Raw genomic sequence first — 19,073 nt, forward strand, 5'->3', positions numbered from 1 at the left:
GCACAGACTTGTTAGTTCATTTATGAAACTAGTGAATGCACAGACTTGAGGTCTGGGAAAAACGACGGTGTTTAACCTTATCTTAATGGTGAATTTAATTGCATTTTTCTTTCGGGGGCGGGACAGCCAAGGCCACCTCCCCGCCGCCACGCCTCCCTCTGGCGGGGCACCAGGTGGCCGCCGGCAGGCGGGTTGGGCGGGGGAAGCGCAGCTCTGGGCCGGAACTACACGAAGCGACCGCCGAAGCCGCAGCTTCTCACAGCAGCCCCACCCCGCGCGGGCACTACCTGCTCCTCTGCAGGGAGCGCCGGCAGCACAGATGTGCGCCAGCCCGGGGGAAGGTGGGTGGGTGGGTAGGCAGGCAGGCTGCCTGCCTGCCTCGCTCCCAGCCCCGCCCAGGCTGTTGCTCCTCACGGCAGCACCACCCACGCCCGCTCCCCACCCACAGCCGTGCGGCGCTGACACCACCCCCCCGACAACAATTCCCAGAATGCACCGAGAAGTCGAACCGCGTCCCCCGCCATCTGCGTATCCCGTCATGTGAAAGATGACTCTACCGTCACTTCCGCCGCATGGTGCAAGCCGGGAATGCGAGTAGCGATTGGCCGACGCCTGCCCCGCTTTTCAACGAGCTGGGCGGCAGGAAGCGGTAACGGCGGAGCAGGCGCGGCAGGGTGAGGAGCTCCTCGTGGTGAGTACCTAGGGGAACCGCCTTCCCACTCCGCAGAGTGCCGCGCCGCCAGGGCGCGACCCGACCGGGATTTGAAAAGGAATCGATTTAATGCGCGCTTTGATGACGTAATAATGACTAATAGGGCAGTGGTGTTGCTAAACGCACTGCTCGGACCGGCACCGGTCGGGTCCCCTCTTCGTGGGTGCCCCCGTGGGATACTCGCGCCCGTGCCGCTCTCGCAGTCGCCCGTGCCGCTCTCGCAGTCGCCCGTGCCGCTCTCGCAGTCGCCCGTGCCGCTCTCGCAGTCGCCCGTGCCGCTCTCGCAGTCGCCCGTGCCGCTCTCGCAGTCGCCCGTGCCGCTCTCGCAGTCGCCCGTGCCCGGCAGACACTCAGTGCTGGCTAGGCCTTCCGCGTTCTCCCTCTCCTGGGACTCGGTGGGCGCTTATTGGCTTTTCTGCCTGGGGCGGGCTCTGCTGCCGTCTTATGATTGGCGAGGATCGCGCTGACTGCCATCAGCGCCCGCCAATGGGGCCGTGACTGGGGTGCGTGGGCTGAAGCTCGGAGGTGGCGCGCGCGGCCGTGAGAGGCTCTGGTGGGGCCTCTCCTCTCCTCCGAGAGCTCCTGAGGTCGGCGGGGACTGCAAGGGGTACTGGGTCGTGGTGCTGCCTCGCAGCCACTATGGGCAGTGATAAGCCTCTCCCGCCCCTTAGCGGTGCGGCACCCGGCGTGTGCCCTCCTCGGTCGGGCGTGGGTGCCTGGGTCGCCTCTGCCTCAGTGGGAGCGAGGCTTTGGCTGTAGCTAAGAGGAGACTGAAGGGCTGGCTTGTATCCTTGCTCTGTGGTTGTTATTTTTGAAGAAAAACATATAGCAAAGTGCACAAGAAGTTCTCGTGTCTGTGTTATCTTGAAGCAACTACTGCTGTTACCTGCCAAACACCCCTTATTCTCCTTTCCTGAGTTGGCTACAATGAGATGGCAGTGGTTTGGCCAGTGCTCAGTCTGCTGATCTGTGTTGTCTGAATTGCCATAACCTTGCTCTGCCTGCCTGCTTTTGTGTATGATCCATATAGAATAAGAGGACTTCCTGTTGAAGTGTAGGAGTATGGAAATAATAAGATGGCTTCATTGAGGTAGACTTTAAGAACAGATCTGCAAATTCCATGCATATCACAAGAGATGCATCCAGTGTCAGAAGTTGATACGGTTAAGTCAGTAGTAACTGGGTCTTCCAAGAAAATCCAGGTAAATAACTGAATTAGTTCAGTTTTTGTCCCTCATTTATGAGCCTGCATGTAAGCGTCAACTTGGATCACTTCTGTCTGCCTTCCTTGGCTTTTTGGTTTTTCTCTGAGGACTGTGTCTTTCACTTCTTGCTCCAAAGTAGTCATGCTCTCGTTGAACATACGCTGTTCTGTTGGGCTTTCTTCTGCAATATCACCGAGTTTAAAATGAGAATACTCAATGAATGCTGCAATTGTATTTAGATATGTGATAAATTCATCTTTTTTTTTTAACTAGTTTTGTGTTAATTCAGGACAATAAATTATCTATCATAAGTTTGTTTTCTTATTCATGATTTTCAGTGTTCTGAGAAAGACTGAAACTTTTTAAAATTTCTTAGATTGGGGGGCTTGCTCTGTTATTTTTAGGAGTTTTTTTGTAAGATCTTCTTCCAAACATGGACTTTGGAAGTAAGTTTTGGTTAGGTGGAAATAATGAGATTTGGGGGGTCGAAATTTTATTTGGTTTAACTTTTAGGGAATTATGCTTTTAACTGCAAGTCATCTATCCTTGTCCGTTTGTGTCAAAAATGGGCAAGAAGTTGTTAACAGTGAAGTAAATGGCTGACAGCTTCCCACATGGTACTTTATGTGGAATACCAGATGACAGAAGAAAGGCAGGAACTGCTGGAATCTGTCTTAGACCTGTAATTACACGAGGTGAAATGAAGGCAGCAGCAGCATTCTCTCCCTTCAACCTCACCTTCCCCCTTGCCCTCACAAGATCCTGATATGTATTTCAGCATCTGCTTGGCAAAGCAGTGATAGCAGCTAGAACTAGACTTCCATAAGCAGTTGCTTCTGCTCTTTTTTTAATGCTCTTGGCAAAATCACTTCTCCATGGGACAGTTTTTCTGAGATGCAAGAAAGAGCGTGTTTTATGGTAAAAATAGGAATTCTACAATTTCCTTTACTTGATGTCTGTTAGTCATAAGAAAATAACTTTGCTTTTATCATAACATTCTCTAAGCAATCCTGCTTCAGCAGGGGAGTTGGACTAGATGATCTATATGGTCCCTTCCAACTCTAAAAAAAAAAAAATTCAGTGAAATTCAGTGAAATAACCAGGTAATTCTTTCACACTCTACTTCCACTGAACTCCATATACCAGTATGTGTTTTTGTGGGAAGCGAGGTAGAATTTACACAGCTGCACAGGGGAATTAGCAAGCATAGTGGTGTCAGCTCAGATGTGGTTAGTATGTGTAAGGAACAAGTTTGTGCTCAGGATTTTCCAATTCCAATCACACATAAAAATATCTGTACTAGAAGTTAGGGAGCACCTGCTATCTAGTTTCTTCTAGCACTCTAAAGATAACTGCTTCTTTGCCAGGCCAGAATTTTCCATCTCTATATCCAGTGTTTGGTTTGATATTAGCTACTCTCCTGACTTTTTTTCCTTTTGTCCATATCAAGTATAACAATATAGTGAAGGGTAAGACTCATTCAAGCCTAATCACTGTTTTCTCTCAGAAACCATATGTTCTTCAAAGTGAGTTAGACTGTAAAAAAAACAAACAAACAAAAACAACAAACCAAAGTTTCTGCATTAATGTGACTTTGAAATGTCTTTGCTTTTTCTGTGGCATTTTCAGTGTGAGAGCCATGTGAATGTGGGAGTTGAAGATGAGTCATTTTGCCTGGAGTTAATTTGTGAAATGCTTTCATTGAAGCACTTGAACTCTCTCCAGAGATTCTTTTGCATTAGCAGCACACTAACATCTGTATCTCATCCACAGGCACAGAGTTCTGCTAAACCTCTTCAGGTTTGAGACCCTCTGCAACTCTTATCCCAGCTATGTTTGTTGTATAAGTAAGGGAGGAAGAGCCATCAGGTTACAAGCCTACACGTCTCTTTCAAAAGGTTGGTAAAGAATATTTCACCTTGCAGCACGTTAAATCCTTGGCAACTCCTATATAATCAGAAGCTGAAAAGTGCTGCTTTATTACGTCTTACTTAAAGGAAGTAAACATCTTGTGTTCACTAGATACAAAATGTGACTTAAGTATGAAAATTTTCAGAACCGTTCTTCCACCAAGTAGATTGGTAGAATTGCAAGAAGTAACTTTATAAAGATTCTGACATTATTCTGGTGAGATGATGTAGAACAGTTTGCTGTGGAGATGTTATATCTCTGCAGTATTTGCTTTGAGGGAGGTGGTTCCCTGATGAATCTGTAGAATAAAGAAATGCTCTTACCCGCTTCGACTGTTTTTTCATGTGTATAAATAAGGCCATGCTCCACTTAATTAACCCTAACGTTTCCTACCTGTCAGCTTGTCCTGGTTCCGGCAGGGATAGGGTTAATTTTCACAAGGTGCTGGGTCGGCTGACCCAAACCAGCCAAAAGGTTATTCAATACCATGTGAGGCCATGCTCAGTATATAGCTGGGGGAGCTGGCCAAGAAAGCAGGAACCGCTGCTCGGGAGTGGGCTGGGCTTTGGTTCTGGTTGGTGAGCAGCAGCATATTAATCATGTTTTGTACATTCCTCTATCAGTATTATTGTTGTTGTTTTCCTCTTTACTTGCTGTTCTGTTAAACTGCCTTTATCTCAACCCACAAGTTTTGCCTTTTTCTTCCGAATCTCCTCCCAATCTGGCCCACTGGGGGGGGAAGTGAGTGAAAGACCACGTGGCCGGCTGGGGTGAAACCACAAGTCCTTTTTGGCACCCAACATGGGGCTCGAAGGGTTGAAATAACAACAGATTTGACCAGAGCGTGTTAAAATGAATTTGTTATATGCATTTATTATATTAGTTAAATAGTCGCTGGTCACCATGTTGCTTGGTTTGTTCTCATGGCTCTGTTAAGTAAATTCTAATATTCTGTATGGACTCCTCACGACGCTGTTTACCATCTCTGGGAGAGGGATCGGGATTATCATTTTGCTGTCCTGTAATATCAGTTTATGATAACATCACTGTTCAGGTGGTTATGTTGGGGCATTTATGCAGCATTGTTGTCCTGCCTGTACCTTGGGCGCTGTCTCTCGGAATGTATTAATAATCGCACCTAATCTATGGGGGAAACGGGGAGGGGAATACTCTTGGGACGTTCAAACCAGCCTGGGCCTATTGCTAGGTCTCCGGAATATGTTGCAGTTCTTGTTTAGGGTCAAACAACTATTTAAGACTACCACCCAGAGATCTGCCCTGAGGCTGGGTAGTCATGGGTGGCATGGCATATGGGCAGGTATCTAGAGAGCTTTTCACCTCCAGTGGTCTGGGACTTCATCCCTGAACAACTACAGGACCCTGAAAAAGTGATAGAATATTTGAAAGGAAAAATGCAGTGGCTATTCCAGAGAGGCACAACTTACTGCACTGTGCTGGACCCTGGCCAGTATCTATCAAACATTGCTTGATATTATGCAGCATCCTCAGGGGACAGAGATGGAAACCAGACCAACAGGCCCTGCAGCTGAACCAGAAAACCAACCTGTTCTGCTATTAGTCGCCCCTATCCAGAAGAAGAAATACACCAAGAAATCAGTTCGCTTAGTAAGGGATGACGATGTACCAGGGCCATCAGGAGAACAAGAGGAAGAGGCAGAACCAGAGATAATCACTTGATCCCTATCCCTGAGTGAGCTGTGGGATATGTGAAAAGATTTCAGCTGACTTCCAGGTGAGCATGCTGTCACCTGGCTGTTCCACTGCTGGGATAATGGGGCCTGTAGCTTGGAACTGGAGGGTAGGGAAGCCAGGCAGCTGGGATCTCTGTCTAGGGAAGGGGGCATTGACAAGGCAATTGGGAGAAAGACACAAGCCCTCAGCCTCTGGAGGCGACTCCTGTCAGGCGTGAGGGAAAGGTACCCCTTCAGTGAAGATGTTTTATGTCATCCAAGCAAGTGGACCACCATGGAGAGAGGTACCTAGTATGTGAGAGAATTAGCTGTGCGGGAGATGATTTATCATGACCTGGACAATGCACAGTTACCCACAGATCCCGGTGAGGTCCAATGCACAAGGTCCATGTGGTGGAAGTTTGTACGGAGCGCCCCATCGTCATATGCCAACTCACTGGCAGTAACGGAATGGAAAGGCGAAGAAGTACCAACAGTGGATGTGGTGGCTGGAGAACTCAGTGATATGAAGAAAGTCTCTCTTCCCCTCTTGTCTTGGCTGTGGAGAAACTGTCCCGGAAGGTCCAGCAACTTGAAGAGAATATGTCCTTCTCCCCACCTGTATGGGCCAGTATCTCAGCTATTAGGAGCAGGCATTTTTCCACTCTAGAGAATGCAGAGGGTATGCACCATGAGGCACCCCATGGTTCTATCTATGTGACCACAGAGAGGACATGAGGAAGTGGGATGGACAACCTGCTTTGATCCTATGGGTGTTACCTGAAACAAAAACTCTTGAAACTAGAAGTAGTTCAGAGAGGAGATATTGCTTTATTCGATGTCGGGTGCTAGGTGGAAATCCACGAATCTAGCACACCTTAAATAATGGGTGAATATCCCTGTTATACACAAAAGATTCTCATTATTCTGCCTACCTAATACATAACTCTACCTAAGCTTACATATTCTTTAGGATGACCGAATAGCCCTTTTTGCACTTGCGTATTAAATTTTGCAGCATCGGAAGAACTCACTGTGCAGGTGTGAGTTCCTCAGTGGTCTTTTGGGTAGGGATACCCTTCCTCACATTATCCTTTTAAGGTATTGAGTCATCTCACGACAGTGAAAGTTTACTGTAAGTTTGCCAGCTTCTTGAGGATGAAAAGGACGTTCCTTGAGGTAGCCACTGCTCTGTCCTAATTGATATAGGAATACATATGAGAGAACCTTGAAGTGATTAACTGCTTCAAGCTGTCTCCTCATTATCACTATCAGCTCGGTAACTATCTATTTTCTTACAGAGTAAGAAGCTCTGTAATTAACTATTTTCACACACAGTAAGAAGGTTAGGAAGCAAACAATATTTTAGTTAGCATATGGTTATAAACAAAGCAGAGGCCAGTCTTTGGTAACACGGGCACTGGTACAGGAGTTGCAAGGAAGAACAACCACAAAAGGGGATCCCTCCAGGAAAAGTGCTGCCCCAGTTTCCAGTGGGCAGTTTCTCAGACACAGTAGGAGGCCTGATCTTACTTCTGATCCTCTTGAAGGAACTTCCCAGTTTTTTCTGCAAGAAATGAGTAATGGATGCTATGACCAGGATTAGAGGGGCCCTGCCTCTAGCCGGGTGGGGGAAAGGGACAACTGGGTTTATTGGACGGTGTGGATTCGATGGCCTGGCACATCACCCAAGGAGAGATCAGCAAGACTCGCCCACCCTTTAACAGTCCTATATGGCCAGTGTGAAAGTCTAATGGAGAGTGGAGGCTAACAGTGGACTATCGTGGCCTGAATGAAGTCACACCACCACTGAGTGCTGCTGTGCCAGACATGCTAGAACTTCAGTACAAACTGGAGTCCAAGGCAGCCAAGTGGTATGCCACAATTGATATCGCTAATGCATTTTTCTCAATCCCTCTGGCAGCAGAGTGCAGGCTCCAGTTTGCTTTTACTTGGAGGGGTGTCCAGTACACGACTGGAATCAACTGCCCTAGGGGTGGAAACACAGCCCCACCATTTGCCATGGACTGATCCAGACTGCACTGGAAGAGGGTGAAGCTCCGAAACATCTGCAGTACATTGATGACATCATCGTATGGGGCAACACAGCAGAAGAAGTTTTTGAGAAGGGGAATAAAATAGTTCGAATCCTTCTGAAAGCTGGTTTTGCCATGAAACAAGTAAGGTCAAGGGGCCTACACAGGAGATCTGTTTTTTAGGAGTAAAATGGCAAGTTGGATGCCGTCAGATCCCATAGCAAGAAGGAAACACAAGCTTTCTTAGGTGTAGTGGGTTTTTAGAGGATGCGTATCTCAGATGACAGTCTGATTGTAAGCCCGCTATATCAATTGACCTGGAAGAAAAATGATTTTAAGAGGGGCCCTGAGCAACGACAAGTGTTTGAACAAATTAAACAGGAAATAGTCCGTGCAGTAGCCCTGGGCATATTCTGCGCAGGGCAAGATGTTAAGTGTGCTCTACACCATAGCCGTAGCCATAAAGTAAAATCATTATATATAACTATATAAATCATACTGTATCTTATGGTTTGAGAAACCCATAACAATTTTTTGTTGTTTGGACAATTATTCTATCACCTGATGACCCCTCCCCACCTGGGAAAGGGAATTGGGGAACTCAAGGAAACATGAGGGTTGAAATATAAATAGATTTAAATAAGATAAGACTAAATAATTAACAATAATACTGAAGAACCAGTATTGATCCCAGTACTAATATAAGATATACAAGAATTATACTCAGCCAATTCTATCAGTAGGAAGCTGTGCACTCCCAGCAGTGGACAGCAAATGTCGGACACTGCAGGTGCAATGGCTTTGGGAGGAAGGGAAGGCCTCAGGGGTCCGGCACTGGGGCAAGAAGTTCTCTGGACCGCCGCCATCAAGGGAGAGAGACAACTCCTCAGTAAACTTTCTAATTTATATTGAATGTGATGTTCATGGTATGAAATAATCCTGTTGGCCAGCCTGAGTTAAGTGCCCAGGTCTCGCTCCTCCTTGTCCCTGCACCTGGTATGGCTTGAAAACACTGAGACCTTGAATCCTACAGAGCCTGGCTGGCTCTAAAGTAAATATTTTTCATGAATTCAGACACCAGTCTTCTAAAAGTGCAGTTTTCCCAAGCATTAGAAGTTAGTTCTGTGTCGCTCAAACCAGGACAGTGGAGTAAGTGGATTGTACTGATCACGCTTGAATGGGAAACCCCGGTGTCCTGGTTTGAGGTAAAACAGAACCAATTTTCTGTTCAGTAATTTTACTTCTTAGCGAAGCCTCTTCTAATTCTCTGAAATTAACAGCATATTGTGGAGAAACTGTTCGCTCTCAGAGTGATAAGACCTATGTTTATAGTGAATACCAAGGAACTGTATGCAGAGAGGCTCTTGCTTATACTTATTGCTATAACAACCAAGGTCAGTTCACTTTGTTATTTGCCCCATTGGAGCATTGGAAGTGGAAAAGCATAGAGGGGTCGTACCTGTGGGGAGGAGCGGACAGGACAGGTGACCCAAAACTGATCAACTGGGGTATTCCTTCCCATCTGCCCCATGCTCAGTGTAAAAGCTGAGGGATCAAAGGATCAGCCCTCTTTCTTCAATGGCCAGCATCCGAGGAGGACTCTGTCTATTTGTCTGCCTTTGATCCTGATCCGTGCGTTCTTGACTCCGGAGCTGGAATCCAGTTCCCATCCATCACTGAGTCCAGTCTGGGACTTCCCCAGTGCCTGCCAGTGATGTGATCATCATCCTGGGAGCTTGATAGGGTTTTGTATATATTGTATCTATTTCATTATTTTCTTTTTATTATTTTATTAATTTTTTCATTGAAGCAGTTCTTTCTAAACTCATAAATCTCCTTCTCTCTCTCTCTCTCTCTCTCTCCTCCTCTTGGAGTTTTTGAGAGGTGAGGGAGGGCATCTATTATTCATCTCATTGGCCAGTCTGGCCCAAACCACGACACCCAGTTGCCTAGGAATCTTGGAGTATCAGAGGAGGTCCTAGTTGCCTAGGAATCTTGTCACCAGAGGAGGAGGTGACACGTGCGGAAGAGGCCTCACTGTATAATGAACTACCAGAAAATGAGAAGAAATATGCCCTGTGAACTGATCCTGGTCCTGATGGATTGTGGGAAAGCATTGAAAGTGGAAGGCTGCTCTGTGGAGTCATACACGATGAAGCCGCTGCAGGACAAGGTGAATTGAGCCAGTTTGCAGAGGTGAAAGCCATCCAGCTGGCCTTAGACATAGCCAAATGAGAAAAATAGCATGTATTTTATCTCTATACCAATTCATGGATGGTGGCAAATGCTCTGTGGGGGTGGTTACGGCAGTGGAAGCAGAGCAATTGGCAGCGCAGAGGCAAACCCATCTGGGCTGCCGAACTGTGGCAAGATATTGCTGCCCAGATAGAGAATCTGGTTGTAAATGTACATTATGTAGATGCCCATGTACCCAAGAGCCGGGCCACTGAGGAACATCAGAACAACCAGCAGGTGGATCAGGCTGCGAAGATTGAAGTGATACAGGGGGATCTGGACTGGCAACATAAGGGTGAATTATTCATGGCTCGATGGGGCCATGACTCCTCAGGCCATCAAGGAAAAGATGCAACATGTTGATGGGCTCGTGACCGAGGGGTGGACTTGACCATGGATACTGTTGCACAGGTCATCCATGAATGTGAGATGTGCTGCAATCAAGCAAGCCAAGTGTTTAAAGTCTCTCTGGTGTGGCAGACAATGGCTGAAATATCAATATGGGGAGGCCTGGCAGATCAATTATATCACACTCCCACAAACCCGTCAAGGCAAGCGCCATATGCTCACAATGGTAGAAGCAAGAACCAGATGGCTGGAAGCATATCCTGTGCCCTATGCCACTGCCTGGAACACCATCCTGGGCCTTGAAAAGCAAGTCCTGTGGCGACATGGCACCCCAGAGAGAACTGAGTCAGACAATGTCAGTAATTTCTGAAACAGCCTCATAGACACCTGGGCCAAAGAGGGTCTATCACGTTCCCTATCAAACACTAGCCTCTGGGAAGATAGAACGGTACAATGGACTGTTAAAAACTACACTGAGAGCAATGGGTGGTGGGACCTTAAAACATTGGGATACACATTTAGCAAAAGCCACCTGGTTAGTAAACACCAGGGGATCTACCAGTCAAGCTGGCCCTGCCCAATCAAAACTTTTACATATTGTAGAAGGGGATAAAGTCCCTGTAGTGCGTGTGAAGAATATGTTAAGGCAGACAGTCCTGCCTTAGGCAAAGGCAAACCCATCTGTGGGATTGCTTTTGCTCAAGGACCTGGGTGCCCTTGGTGGGTAATGTGGAAGGATGGGGTGGTCCGATGTGTATCTCATGGGGATCTGATTTTGGGTGAGAATAGCCAGTGAATCAAATTGTATGATGTTAATTGCTAAATAACCCTGCCACTGTATTTCATCACTACTGCAATTGCTATATGCCATATCAGTGGTACTACAGTAAGAATCACCCAAACTAATGACGGATGGACTTTGATGAAGCTGAGTAAAGTGATGGAACTAGAACTGGCGCCCAGCAACTTCCTTGAGATCAACATCTTCAACCCGCAGACTGTGGGCATGGGCCGCACCAGATACACCAGCCACAAGCTCCGAATACAGCATGCAACAGTCCAGCACCATACATGATCTCTCCTGCCCTGAGAGACTGTTCTAACAGATGGAGCCCAAAGTCATGGATTAAATGAACTTAACGGACGTTTTATAGGAATGGCCCGTAGGCTAAGGGAATGATATCTGTATGTGTGTGTATATATATATATATCAAAAAATGGGAAAAGTGGTGGTGATTAATTGGAAAGTGTAAGATCTGGGCATGATCTAGATGGTATATAACAAAGGATGGATAATGTCCTGGTTCTGGCAGGGTTAGGGTTAATTTTCACAAGGAGCTGGGACGGGACACAGCCAGGAGGGCTGCCCCAAACTAGCCGAAGAGGTGTCAATACCATGTGTTGCCATGCTCGGTATACCTGGGAGAGCTGGCTGGGGGTGGAGACAGGAATCGCAGCTGTACGTTAATTGTGTTTTGTATGTTCTTCTGTCAGTATTATTGTTGTTGTTTTCCTCTTTCCTTCGCTGTTCTGTTTAACTGCCCTTATCTCAACCGAGTTCTGCCTTTTTCTTCCAATTCTCCTCCCATACTGCTGCTGTGGGGGGGAGTGAGCAAAAGACCGCATGGTTCTTTGTTGCCAGCTGGGGCTAAACCACAACGCAGCTAAAATCAGGTAAACCAAGCCAGTTTTTTTGGGTTTTTTTTCTTTATTGGTTTTGTAGTCCCTGAGAAGTGCTAGTTAGTTCATGTTTGTATACTAATCTGACTGCATAGTATTTACGGAGTGGTGCAGTATTCTTACTGTCCTACCACATCTTTTGCAGAGTAGTCATTTTGCCATGGAAGCCAAAGAAATGATGAAATGTTTCCAGGAATTCCCTGAACACTATAAAGTTATTTTGGATAGACTGAATGAACAGCGTGAGCAGGACCAGTTTACGGATATCACTCTGATTGTCGATGGTATGTACAGGCCTGAGAACCAGTTGATATACAGAGAATTCTGAAAGCTGTGCTGGGAAGCTGTTGGGTTTGTCACAGGTCAACTGTCAAACTGGGTTGCTAACAAATTCTTGGTTCTGTATTGGTGTGCAAGTTGCTTGCAGAGTTTCATTTAAAATCTTGGGCTGAACAGAGTCTCCAGCAGTGATTAATAATTTTGCTTCTGCTTTTCTAAATGAGGGGCTAAATATTTTCAGATAGAAACCCACTTTGAAACTGCTGTACTATATTTAATGTGTTGTCTAAGGATTTCCAAAACACTGTAAAAATATCTTTCCCTAACTTGAGCTGACTGTTTGCATGCAGAGTATTTATTCAAATACTGGTTGATTGTTTAAAAAAAACCAACACAAAAAACCAAACACAACAACCAAAAAAACCCAAACCACTTGAAAGAAGATTGCCAGATTGCCTTCTTGCTTCTCTGGTATCTGCCTACTATTTCAATATATAGTTAAAATAGGGTAGAACAACTCCCTTTTCTTTTTCTATGTGTTCTAAAGACATAAGTATTAGTTTAAAAGGAAGATGAAGATATAAGTGTTTATTATCATATTAGGAAAGGTGGTGTCTGATAGATCACCTAAGATTGTTTCTTATCCCAAACACATCTTAGAATGGATGAGCACTTCAAGGAAGATAGGCAGTATCCACTAGGACAGACCTAGTTAAAGGAGTACCATAGCAAGAACTCACTTGAAGGAAAAGGGTCCTACAGAGCCTGGATTAGAAAAAAGTAAGCAAATGAAGAAAAAAATTGCTCTTCTGGAATCACTGTAGCTTCACTGACAGTGCTTGCACAAAACTAATCCTGAATGTTTGTTCCTGCTCTGGTATTACCAAATCCACGTGTTGAGTGTTAGATGTGTTGTGTTAGATGATCTTAAAAGGTCCCTTCCAACCTCTGTGATTCTGTGATTCTGAGCTCAAAACTGTTTTCTTGTGCAGCTGTGTAGTTCTAATCCATGTTGCTTCTCTTACCTCTGTCCCATGGAGCCTTATGAATGTTCATGCCTGTACAAGGGAGAAGGCAATACAGTGATGGGGAATACAGAGTCTTGAAAACAGGAAGAACAGAGCAGAACTACTTCTTTATGCTGGCAGAAGTCACAATAAAATACATTGATATGTAAGAGCACCAAAACCCAAGGAGAGCCTGGATAAAACCTGAGAGTTGAGCCCAAGACATACAGGAAAAAGTTTGCACGGGATTTTCCCACAACTTTAAATATCTGAAAAGATAAACACTCTGAAATGAGTAAGTCCTCCAGCTAATTGAGTTGCAGAGCTTCAACAAGGTCAGTGATGTCAGCAAGGGTCTGCATGAGATGAGACGGGCTAGCTGCAGTGGTATCCCATGTTACAAGGAGACACACAAAGCAACTATATGCTGCTGGAATAGATTTGTAGACTGGGTGGTTCTGCAGCTGTTCCCTTCTCTGCATCTGCACTTATTCTGCACTCTGAGTAAGAAGGTGTTATCCTAATCCAAAATTTTTGTCTCTTTGTAGGTCACCATTTCAAAGCTCATAAGGCTGTTCTTGCTGCCTGTAGCCAGTTCTTCTACAAATTCTTCCAAGATTTCACTCAGGAGCCCTTGGTGGAGATTGAAGGTAGTCTGATTCATACAAATAAAAACCTTCAGAGTTGTGTGTCCAAGCTCAAAATGAATGTAGTATCCTTGGTATGGGCTTAAATGCATGCTTGGTCATATCGATTACCTTCCTAGATCTCAGCTCTTGAGTTGTTCTGAGGTAGTGTCATGGTTTAACCCTGGCTGGCAACTAAGCACCATACAGCCAGGCTCGCTTGTCATCCCCCCCCACTGGGGTGGGAGAATCGGAAGGGTAAAAGTGAGAAAAAAACCTCATGGGTTGATATAAAAACAGTTTAATAATTAAAAAGAAATCATAATTTTTTAAAAATAGTAAAAAAAAGAGGAAAAAAATAACAAAGAGAGGAAAATAAAACCCAAGAAAGGCAAGTGATGCAAATGAAAACAATTGCTTGCCACCAACTGACCGATGGCCAGCCAGTCCCTGAGCAGTGGCCCCTCTGCCCGCCTCCCCCCCAGTTTTATTGCTGAGCATGGCATCATATAGTATAGAATATCCATTTGGTCAGTTGGGGTCAGCTGTCCCAACTGTCTCCTCCCAACTTTTTGTGCACCTCCAACCTACTTGCACCTCGCTAGACCTACTGCTCAAAAACAGAGAGGGACTAGTGGGAGATGTGGTGGTCGGAGACCGTCTAGGGCTTAGTGACCATGAAATGGTCAAGTTTTCAATTATTAGAGAGTTAAGGAAGGGGGTTAGCAGAACTTCCACCTTGGACTTCTGGAGGGTGGACTTTAGCCTGTTCAGATCACTGGTCGGGAAAGTCCCATGGGAGGCAGCCCTGAAGGGCAAAGGAGTCCAGGAAGGCTGGGTGTTTTTCAAGGAGGAAGTCTTAAAAGCGCAGGAGCAGGCCGTCCCTGTGCACTGTAAAGCAAGCTGTTGGGGGAAAAGACTGGCCTGGCTGAACAAAGAGATATTGTCACAACTCGGGGAGAAAAGGAGAGTTTATGGCCTTTGGAAAAAGGGGCAGGCCACTCAGGAAGATTACAAAGGTATAGTAAAGTTATGTAGGGAAAAGATTAGAAAGGCCAAAGCCCAACTAGAACTTAACCTGGCCTTGGATGTTAAAAACAATAAAAAGAATTTCTATAAATAGATTAGTAGCAAGAAGAGGACTTGGGAGAACCTCCATCCTCTATTGGATATTGGAGGTAACGTAGTGAGAAAGGATGAGGAGAAGGCTGAGGTACTTAATGCCTTCTTTGCCTCAGTCTTTAGTAGTAGAGTAGGGGGTTCCCTAAGTACCCAGACCCCTGAGCTAGCAGACAGGGGCGGGGAGCAGAATGAAGCCCCTGTAATCCAAAGGGAGGTGGTGAGGGACCTGCTCCAACACCTAGATACAAACAAGTCTATGGGACCAGATGAGATCCACCCGAGGGTACTGAGGGAGCTGGCAGAAATGCTTGCAGAGCCACTTTCCATCATTTACCAGCAGTCCTGGCAAACTGGGGAGGTCCCAGCTGACTGGCATCTAGCAAATGTGATTCCCATCCACAAGAAGGGTCGGAAGGATGATCCAGGGAACTACAGGCCTGTCAGTCTGACCTCGGTGCCTGGGAAGGTCATGGAACAGATCATCCGGAGTGCCATTATGCAGAGCATGAAGGACGCCCAGGTGATCAGGCACAGCCAGCACGGGTTCATGAGGGGCAGGTCCTGCTTGACAAACTTGATCTCCTTCTACGACAAAGTGACCCGCTTGGTGGATGAGGGAAAGGCTGTGGATGTTGTTTACCTGGACTTTAGTAAGGCCTTTGATACAGTCTCCCACAGTATCCTCCTGGAGAAACTGGCTGCCCATGGCTTGGATGGGAGTACTCTCCACTGGGTTAAAAACTGGCTGGAGGGCCGGGCCCAGAGAGTGGTGGTGAATGGAGTTAAATGCAGTTGGCAGCCAGTCACGAGTGGTGTCCCCCAGTGCTCGGTATTGGGGCCGGTTCTCTTTAACATCTTCATCAATGAAGGGGGATGAGGGGATCGAGTGCACCCTCAGTAAGTTTGCAGATGACACCAAGTTAGGTGGGAGTGTTGACCTGCTGGAGGGTAGAAAGGCTTTGCACAGGGATCCGGACAGGCTGGATCGATGAGCCAAGGCCAATGGGATGAGGTTCAACAAGGCCAAGTGCCAGGTCCTGCACTTGGGTCACAACAACCCCATGCAGCGCTACAGGCTTGGGGCACAGTGGCTGGAGAGCTGCCCAGCAGAAAAGGACCTGGGGGTGTTGGTCAACTGTTGGCTGAACATGAGCCAGCAGTGTGCCCAGGTGGCCAAGAAGGCCAACAGCACCTTGGCCTGTATCAGGAACAGTGTGGTGAGTAGGACTCGCGAGGTGATTGTCCCCCTGTACTTGGCACTGGTGAGGCCCCACCTCAAGTACTGTGTCCAGTTTTGGGCCCCTTACCACAAAAAAGACATTGAGGTGCTGGAGCGGGTCCAGAGAAGGGCAACGAAGCTGGTGAGGGGTCTGGAGCACAAGTCTTATGAGGAGAGGCCGAGGGAGCTGGGGTTGTTCAGCCTGGAGAAAAGGAGGCTGAGGGGAGACCTTATCGCTCTCTATGGGGGATTGGTCTCTTCTCCCAAGTCACAGGTGATAGGACAAGAGGAAATGGCCTCAAGTTGCACCAGGGGAGATTCAGGTTGGATATTAGGAAGAATTTTTACACTGAAAGGGTTATCAAGCATTGGAATGGTCTGCCCAGGGAAGTGGTTGAGGCACCATCCCTGGAGGTATTCAAAAGACAGGTTGACATGGTGCGGGGGGACATGGTTTAGTGATGGTCTGGTTTTGGTTGTTTTTTTTTTTTTATCAGAGTTAGGTTGATGGTTGGACTAGATGATCTTGAAGGTCCCTTCCAACCTAGAAGATTCTATGATTCTACTTGCTGATAGGGCAGTGTGAGTAGAAAAGGCCTTGACTCTGTAAGCGCTGCTCAGCAGTAACTAAAACATCAGTGTGTTATCAACACTATTTTCAGCATAAATTCCAAACATAGCCCCATACAAGCTACTATGAAGAAATTTAATTCTGTCCCTGCCAAAACCAGTACAGGTAGCTATCACCGCTGGAAAAAACTTCCCCTGAAGAAAAATTAAATAGAAAAAGATGCCTTGGCTGGGGTGCAATACTTGCCTGATGGGCAAGGAGCAGTTTCCTGGAGCAATACTTCAGCTTCTGGTAACTTGCTGCTCAGAGGTTTCTTGAGAGATATGATATTTTTATGTTTAAATTTATACTTTTTATTATTCTATACAGACAGCTTTTTGTCTGCCGCGATGGAGAGACGGGACGCAGCTTGATGCAAGCAAGATGTCGATTTTATTATAATTCTTTACATACATTTATACTAGTCCTAAGGTAGCGTGTTCTAAGCTAATTGGTTCACATTCCACATTAGGCACTCACAGATTGGCTAATGCTGATGCTAATGCAAAAGGTATTTTTCTAAACACCTATAAATCTGTCTTGAGCAAGGACAACAGGATAATTGTTTTACAGTCTCACCAGCTGTCCCTGTAGGATGTCAGTACTCCCTATTCTGAAAGATCTTATCTTATCTTTCCCAGGGCCTGTGGCCCACAAGTTCCAGCACATTTTCTTTTATCAACTGAGCAGTGCTGGGGGTTTTGCTGAGACCAGCTGAATCCTGTCCCACATTTGTCCTTCTTGTCCTTCGTTTTATCTTTGTCATGGCATGACTCTGTAGTTGTTCCAGATTCACATGTTTCTATAATAGACTTTTTATTCCAACATGAGCCTTTCAAGGGTGGCATTTCACAAAACTGGCTGTCAAAGTACTGTGAGCAGAATGGTAAGCAGGCAAGTGTGCAAGATTCATCAGATAGATGAGATTGAGGAATTGCTAAAAGAGGCTGTTTTTCTTGCTTGTAAACAGGTGTAAGTAACATGGCATTTCGTCACCTAATTGAGTTCACCTATACAGCAAAACTAATGGTCCAAGGTGAGGAAGAAGCAAATGATGTTTGGAAAGCCGCTGAGTATCTACAGATGTTAGAAGCGATCAAAGCACTTGAAATCAGGTAAACAAATAAGCCTTTTTTTCTTCCCAACACTGAAATGTTAAGTCTTAAGAATCCTTTTATGAGAGCTGGCTGCCAGTATTTTGCAGTGCTGTTCTTTATCCTGGAACCTCCTAAACTTTTGTGGGACTGTATACTCTTCTACAATAAGACGTGGGTCAGAATTATAAAGGCTAAAAAATGAAGTCACATTCTTTGGGCTGTAACTTGATGACAAGTGACACAGCTGGTAAATGCTGCAGACATCATAGGGCTGTGACTTTGTGGTAGCTAATACCAGGTCTCTGTACTATCTGATTGCCCATGCCTGATTGAGAGCTGGGTGTACAGTGATGATGTTTCTCAGGTAGTTAGACCACATTAAGAAGTTTGTGCTGGTGATTTCATGCAGCTTGATTTCATGCAGCTTTCTGATTTCAAGAGAATAGGCAGTGATTTTAAAACTTCTTGGTGCAAAATTAATCTCTCAAACTTCTTGAACAAATGTAATTGTTATAATCGGTTTTATATGGGATCAATACTTAATCAAATGTTACTGTGGCACCTTTTATCTGGTATGAGGAACTGTACTCCATTACTAAACTCCAACCTGAGAAAAGTAGGTGCCATTCCCATCATGCTGTTTTTCTTCCCCTTCCTTCCCTTTCACAAAGTGCTGTCATATTCTCATTCCTTCTGTATGCTACACTGTTCTTCTGTCATGAAGCAGAGGGGAGGGGTAATAAATGCCTCTCAGCATTACAGTTATCCTTGCTTTCTCTTCTAGACCTGCTGAAAGGTCTTTGTGTTCAGGAGAGTGGCATTGACCCCAAGTTCCTCTAGTAGCCAGCTAACTTTTGTTTTGTTGGGCTTTTTTTTCTTTTTAAAAAAACAACAACAAACAAAACTTCCATGACATGAATGATGTGATACACTGGAAACTTGGTTTTCAACATCAGTGTTGACTTTTTTGATTCAACTTATTCTGTGCTTATTTTATGGATTGGTGGCAGAGCTGAATAAGTATGTGGGGTTTTTTAATAGGAAAAATGGGATTGTGCATTTTTAGTCCTACCCTTCAACACTCTTTTTTTAACATTAAGATTAGACGTGGTATTACCAAAATATATAAATTTTTTTTTTCATTCAGGAAAAAGGCAGACCTTTGCTGCTTGAGAAATTTAAAAGACACTTGAAACTGAAAAAGTATGTTCTAATCGATATCACTTTTGAGTCTGTACACCGGTAGAGCTGTTGAACCAGGGTTCAGATCAGTCCGTCAAGCTAAACTGTCCGGC

General features: G+C 45.6%; 1 protein-coding gene across 2 annotated transcripts in view; it reads left to right on the top strand.

Annotated features, from left to right (window-relative positions):
• The first annotated feature begins 3,690 nt into the window (after positions 1-3,690).
• The window catches only part of LOC141476669 (zinc finger protein 131-like), a 35,993-nt gene continuing 20,610 nt past the window's right edge, over positions 3,691-19,073 (top strand). For both annotated transcript variants that reach the window (XM_074165469.1, XM_074165470.1), the window contains exons 1-4: positions 3,691-3,815; positions 11,964-12,102; positions 13,653-13,754; positions 17,652-17,796. In XM_074165469.1, coding sequence (XP_074021570.1) covers positions 11,979-12,102; positions 13,653-13,754; positions 17,652-17,796 — 371 coding nt within the window. In that variant the 5' untranslated portion in view covers positions 3,691-3,815; positions 11,964-11,978. The remainder of the gene's footprint in view (positions 3,816-11,963; positions 12,103-13,652; positions 13,755-17,651; positions 17,797-19,073) is intronic.

This window comes from Numenius arquata, chromosome W (assembly GCF_964106895.1).
Source record: "Numenius arquata chromosome W, bNumArq3.hap1.1, whole genome shotgun sequence".
NCBI lineage: Eukaryota > Metazoa > Chordata > Aves > Charadriiformes > Scolopacidae > Numenius > Numenius arquata.